This window comes from Camelina sativa, chromosome 9, assembly GCF_000633955.1.
Source record: "Camelina sativa cultivar DH55 chromosome 9, Cs, whole genome shotgun sequence".
Lineage (NCBI taxonomy): Eukaryota > Viridiplantae > Streptophyta > Magnoliopsida > Brassicales > Brassicaceae > Camelina > Camelina sativa.
Window position 1 is genome coordinate 15,189,095 of NC_025693.1, and position 6,933 is coordinate 15,196,027.

A 6,933-nucleotide genomic window follows, 5' to 3' on the forward strand; every position below is an offset into this window, starting at 1 on the left:
CCCTTTTTAACTTTGTGTGTCTCTCAAGCACAATATAATTCCAACAACGAACTGAAGATCAAACACCATCTTCTTCTCCCCCTGCTTGTGAGCACACATAAGTTAAAAACATCTTCACAGGTTGACACACTCATTGTTTCCCTTTCCAATATTAAAGAACTCTTGTAACAACTCTTACTTATCTGTCTTGAAACAGAAAATAAGCGGAGTAGTAAACCAACCCAGAAAATTATGAAACTTGGTTGATAAACCAACTACCTTCATATGAATCCATAGAAAGAAACAGATCATAATTTTCAGTTACGGTTTAAAAGATATGGCAAGATTCCTATGACAGATCCAGAGTAAGACAATCCTGTGAGCATCCAACTTCAGAAGAGATTTTCTATCAAACTATAATGAATCCAACAACGTTCTTTATATCACTGAAAAGATCTTGCTCTCAAGATTCTAGAACATTTTCCAGACGTAAGATCCGAAATTTGCAGCCAAAGAAAACGAAGAAGAGATAACCACATCATGAAGATCATGAAAAAGCAAATTTTTCTCTGTCTCACTGAATTTTACAATCTTTTATTTTTTTTATTTTCTGGGCTTTGGCTTTGATAATGCAGACCATATATTCTCTTCTTATTTCTTCTCCCCCATGGATGTAGCTCTCTCTAATAACTTGCAGAGACAAACATTGGATATGATTTTGAAAGATTTCCTTTAAATCCAAGACCATATCGATCAGTTTTGCCAATGTTCAGAATATGATCCAACTGTTTTGTGCCATTATTAAGCATTCTCAAATTCTTTTGAGTTTCTTCAAGTTGTATTCTAGCTTGTAATGCTTCTTCTTCTTTCTCTATGGCATATTTTTGTATTTCAGCAACCTTAGCCTCTAACTTGAGTTTCTCCCTTGTCAACACTGAATTCTCCTCAGTTAGTTTAAGCCATTTATTATACAACATTGTGTAGTTGACACTCTCTACCTTGCTGCAATCTTCTGTTGCAGGTTCTGTTATAATTGTTGGTTCAATAACAGTTTCAGTCCTAGCTACAGTCTCTGTTGCAGTTGCATTCTCTGATGCAGACTTAGGATTTTTTACACATTCACGTTCTATTGCAGTTTCAGAGTCAGTTTCAGGTTTCTTCTTTTGCTTGAGAATGATTCCAATGGTTCCTTCTCTTTTCTTAACACTTTGTAGATTGCTCCAGGTTTTTGTCATATGAGGTGAACTCCCATCATCAATAATCTGATGTTCCTTCCTCTTACACATTGATGCCATCTGATACAGATCAGATTTCTTCACCCATATTTGATTATGAAATCTGTTCCATGAAATTTTTTCTTGATCTTTGAGTCTACTTACTCTTTCTCTAAATCTGTAGCAATATGCTTTTATGTGCCCATTCTTCCCACAAAAATAACAACCAATATGTTTGGTTGTATTACTTTCAGATTTGTATAGATTTGGTAGAGAAACACCTTCAGGTACAAACTTGATTTAGGCTGTTTGAGATCCTTCTTGTCCAGTATATCCCAAACCTCTGTTAGATTTTCCTGTTCTTGTAGAGACATTATGCTTGTCCTTCATTAATGTTACATTTTCTTGTTTGATTTTCTTTGTATCACTCAATTCAATCTGCAATGACTTGACAAGTGCATCAAGACGACGCTTCTCTTTTATTAAGGTCTGATTTTCCTTTCCAATCTTAATCAGCGTTTCACGCACCTCCTTGAAACATTCTGTAAATTCATCTACCTGTTCCCCTTCAGATTCAGATTCTGAAACTTCCTCTCCTTCAACAAATGTAGCGACGTCCAAGAATGCACCAAGTTTATTTAGTTCTATTCCATTATCATTATCTTCTTTTGAATCATCTTCAACTCTCAGTTTAGACTTTTCTTTTCTACGTTTCTGATCATTACCACATTCTAGCTGAGTGTGTCCAATACCTTTGCACATAAAACATTTTATTTCTCTTCTTTTGATTGTAGGACAATTATTCTTATAGTGTCCATATCCTCTGCACTCATGACATTGCATGTACGTCTTCTTGACAGCTTCACCTTTCTCTAGATTATTTTTGATCGAGCTGAACCTCCTCTTACCTAATTACTGTTCTGCTTCTTTCAACACTCTACTAAACTTCTGAGCCAGCAAACCAATCGAATCTTCTTCTTCTACTTCGTGATTCTCTCTTTCAAGAGCAAAATGTCTCGTTTATTCTCACCTTCCAGTTCCATCTCATGAGCTTGAAGCATACCAACCACTTCTCCAAAGCTAAGATTTTCTGTGTTATGAGACACACTCAAGGCAGTCTTGTATGCCATGAATCTTGTAGGAAGACATCTTAGAAATTTCTTCACCAATTTCTTGTCTTTGTATTTTTTTCCCAAGAGTCAATGCTTCCTGAGCTAAAGAACTTATCTTTGAACTAAAATCAGATATTGACTCATAGCTTTCCATCTTTAGATTTTCAAATCTTGAAGCTAACATGTCTTTCCTTAATTTTTTCACCTTAGTAGTTCCTTCAAAGTGAGTTTGCAAGATATCCCATGCTTCTTTTGCTGTTTCACATCCTAGAATCAGTTCAAACTGGTTTCTTCCAACATTATTGTGAATAGCAGAGAGTGCTCTGGCATTATATTTTGATTTCTTCAATTCGTCGTTAGTCCAGTCCTTCTCTGGCTTAGCAACTTCCACTCCTGATTCATCCTTGATTTTTGGCTCTTCCCACTTTTCCAATATGGCTTTCCAAGCATATACATCAATGCCTCCTATAACCGCCTTCATCTTTGATTTCCAAAAACCGTAGTTTCCATCACCTAATATTACTCTTGAACCAAACTCAAGTCCATGATAGCTCTCCATCTTCTCCACAGGATCTCACCTGTATGTAATCTCACAAGTGCCGCTCTGATACCAATTGAAAACGCAAGAGCTATCGATATGTATGGAAACTGAGACACAAACTAAGACAGGGGTTCTTCAAAATAAAACTTCTTTATTAGATAATCTGTTTAGTAAACTTACAAGTTTCACTCAATCAATTATCTAATCTCTCATGTTCATGGATCTATACACAATCCAAGAACCTCTCAAGACAAACCCCTTAGTCCCCTTAAGCGTTATGCTTTCCTACAAGAACCCACATAACCTTAATGTCTAAGAATTCTCTTGCTCTTTTGTGCTAACCTCTACAAAGGCTTAGGCCCCCTATTTATACACAATAGGTCGTGGCCATACAAGCTTAAATTCCTATTATAATCCTAATAGGAATTGCCAAATCTCTTTGCAAATTTCCTTTTCTTTTATGGAATAGGAAAGTCTTCTTCATGTTTCCTTTTCTACCAAACAGGAAACTCTTCATGCTTCTAGACTCTTCTCCAAGCTTCTAGTCTTCATAACTTTCATGGTTTGAATATTAATCGCCTTAGTTGATTTCCTTATTTCAGCTCCATGTTATCTGCTTTGTTGAACTACTTCTTGTAGTACTCTGAACTAGTGCAGCGACTACTTCTTGTTGTAAAACTCAGTTAAGAATACATCAACAATCTCTCCCTTTCTTACTGAGTTTTACAATCCAAGCTTCACACAACATAAGCTTCAACTACTACTTTGATGATCTCCAAACTCTCCCTTAATCTCCAAGTAAATATCTCTGCAGCATCTAAAACTCGATCTTCATAACACCAACAATTTTCCTCACTAATAAATTGACTAACTCTCACTCGTAGTTTAATGGACGCCATTGATAGTACGTACTAGCCATTTTCCAGGATATATTGAAGTCCTTACCCACTAGTATCTCAAGGCCCTTAAGCTCAACCATGAAGCTCTTACTCTCTCCTTCATCTTCCGAACTCACCACATACTTCTGCTCCTTGGAGCTAACCTCAATCGTCTTGGTCTCGTTCAAGATTGGGTTCCCATTGATATGTATTTCAGAAACTTCCCCTGTTCCTTGAAGTCCCAAAACAATCACTTTCTCAATCACTAAACCTTCGCTCAACGCAAACTTACCTTCTTTCACTTGCGACCATATCTTCACACTCTCATTTCCAACGGATGCGTAGAAGTCAACGTTCGTTGACTGCCCGTTTCCAAGTTCCATCTCCGGAAGCTCATCCTCGTCCAGAAAGAGTTTCCCGGTGGCATATCCCTCTAACGCTCCTGCCGGAAAAGTGACGACCAGACTAAACGGTGTTGTTCTCACTTCTTGAGAAACCAACCCACCTTGTTGCATCGGTAATATCGTGTTCTGATACAGATGCACGTTCACAGCGTTCAAGGGAGCTGAGAGAGTCACACGCTTCCCGTTCTTGGAAACAACGACCTGAGTCATGTCAAACATGTGATACCAAGAACCTGGTGGGAACAATGCTACCACTTGGGTTTTGCCTTGTTCAAGAACCGGTGATATCATCAAGCTGCTTCCTAGCAAGAACTGTTTGCTCATACCATAGCATTCGGTGAAACTAGGAAAAGAGAAGAAGAGTGGTCTAGCGATTGGTGCCCCTGTCATATGGGCTTCGTAGTTGAGAGTGTAGAGAAAACGAAGAAGTTTGTATCTCATCCCAAGAGCGTTACGAGCTGACTCTGCAACTGTTCCCCATTGGTAAAGCTCTTTTCTTGGAGCGTAGTAATCAGCGTGATTCCAACGGTTGCATAGTTCTTCTTGTGTCGGAGGGAAGAATCCACATATGTCTGAACCAACCATGGGAACTCCAAATATTCCAAAATTCAACATCGTCGAGATAGATACTTGCAAGCTCTGCCATGTTCCTTGGTTATCTCCGGTCCAGTGAGCAGCATACTTACCTGAACCAACAAAAGTGGACCGAGATAATATGAACGGACGTTTGCCGCCTTGGATAGCAAGTAAGGCCTTGTGGGTCGCTATGGTCTCAGAGAATCCATAGATGCTGTGAGCGTCGTACTCTCGAACACCATTGTAGTGATAAGCACTTGTGGCAATAGTCTTGAATCCAAGTGGAGCTTTGTATCCAGTAGCATTGATCTTGTAAGGTGGATCATCCCACCTTGTATTGGTTAAATTCTTGCAGTCTAAGCAACACCTCGCACTAGGTTCATCCCCACTCGGGCATTGCTTCCCTTCAGGGATTGTGCACAAACCAGAACAGAAGTTGGAGACCTCGTTCATGTCTATCCATAAACCATCAATGGGGACTAATTCATGGAAACGTCGGATCTCATCACCCCACCAAGAAACCGTTTTAGGGTTAAGGAAATCAGGGAAGTAAACCGGACCAGGCCACACTTGAGCCAGGAAAGGCTTACCTTCATATTTAATAAACACATCGTTAGCCATGCCTCTTTGGTATACACCGTAGCTCGCGTAAACACCAATACCAGGATCAGTAATCACAACATACTTTATTCCCATCTTATGGATTCTATCCAAGAAAGCCAATAGCTTAGCACGAGGGAAGTTCACAGTATCCAATGTGAAGTCCTTGTAACCATCCATGTAATCAGCATCGTTCCAAATCACATCAAGAGGGATCTTACCCTTGCGATAACTGTCCACAACATCTTCAACAACTGATACGTTACGGTAACCCCATCTACACTGATGAAATCCTAGAGTAAAAAATTAGGTTAAAGATTAGTAAGAAAACACATAATCTACATAGAAACAAAAATTGGGGATATTAGTACCTAGAGACCAGTACGGCATTGGTGCTGGCCGTCCGATTAACGAAGTGTATTGATCAACGACGTTGAGAGGCGACGGTCCGGCGAAGAAATAGAAATCGAAAACACCTCCGATTACCTTGTAGGTCAAGGAATCACCTCTGTAAAACACATCCATACCATTACTGTTGAGAAGCAGAACAGAGTGTGCGTAAGGTTTACCTCTAACGTTTCTCAAATCCATGTAAACCGGATGCGACCCGTAAAGATCGGTGTTGAGTTTAAACGCCGAGACGTCTTCAGCGAAGAGAGTGTAAGGCTCATTAGGTACAAGCTTGATTCCATTGGCTTGTGAGTTTTCACCAAATCCGTATAACGACGCTTCTTTAGGTAACGAAGTTGAGATCTCGAGGTACTGGTCCTTGAAGACCATCTCTCCGAAGTCCTCATCGGAGCTTCTAGTAGTGTTGAAAATTGTCTCGCCGTTGGATCTTCTTCTCACGGCGAAGCTGAAAGGATCTGTGGTGAAGCTCAAAATCAGCTCCGGTCCGGAGATCTCCTGTACCGTAACTGGAGATTTTCTTGATATTCTGATCACCGGTGGTGGCTTCTCCCGGCGGAGGAGATTGTACGGAACTTCCCATCGTTGTTCCTTGGCGTCTGTGATGTGAACACGAAGGCAATGATCTGTTTCATGTCTGGAAAAAAAAAAATCCAACCGTCAGAAATAGATTGGTATTGTGGGGTACGAAGCAGAGGTAACTCTGTACTTGATGAAGAGACGAAGGGTGGTTATATCAGAGCCGTAGATTTTGCTTCTCTGCTTGACTTGGAGATAGCCAATGAAGCTGTCATCTTCGGGATACTTCTCGATTGAGATCAGACGGTAGCCTTTGCCGATGGAGTTGGAACAGTGGAGAGTTGAGAAGCAGAGGAACAAAGCAAGAAGAAGAAGAGAAAGAGAAGAAGCTAGAGCTAAAAAAGGAGAGGCCATTGTTAAGTTAGGTAGTGTGATGATAATAATTAGCAAGTGTTAAGAAGCAATGATGGAGAAAGAGACCTTTACAAGATGTTAAAATTGATCACAAGATGTTAAAATTTACCTAATCTATTGTCTGATTCCACATGACTCAAAAGTGATTATGATTATATCATACTCAATTGAGGGGGCTTGTAATTGATTACAGTACAAACTTATTTCTCTTTTTTTTATTGTATATGTATATGATAATAATTCATATGCCACCAAGAAAAATTTCATATATATATATGGTTCTGAAAA

The 6,933-nt window shown here is 39.5% G+C and overlaps 1 protein-coding gene across 1 annotated transcript; it reads right to left on the reverse strand.

Moving 5' to 3' along the window:
• LOC104711051 (putative alpha-xylosidase 2) lies at positions 3,519-6,673 on the reverse strand. Its single transcript, XM_010427720.2, has 3 exons — positions 6,422-6,673; positions 5,676-6,349; positions 3,519-5,597 (listed from the first exon to the last, which is right to left on the reverse strand). Exons 1-3 carry the CDS (start codon positions 6,643-6,645, stop codon positions 3,721-3,723), a joined length of 2,775 nt encoding a protein of 924 aa, XP_010426022.1. The 5' UTR covers positions 6,646-6,673; the 3' UTR covers positions 3,519-3,720.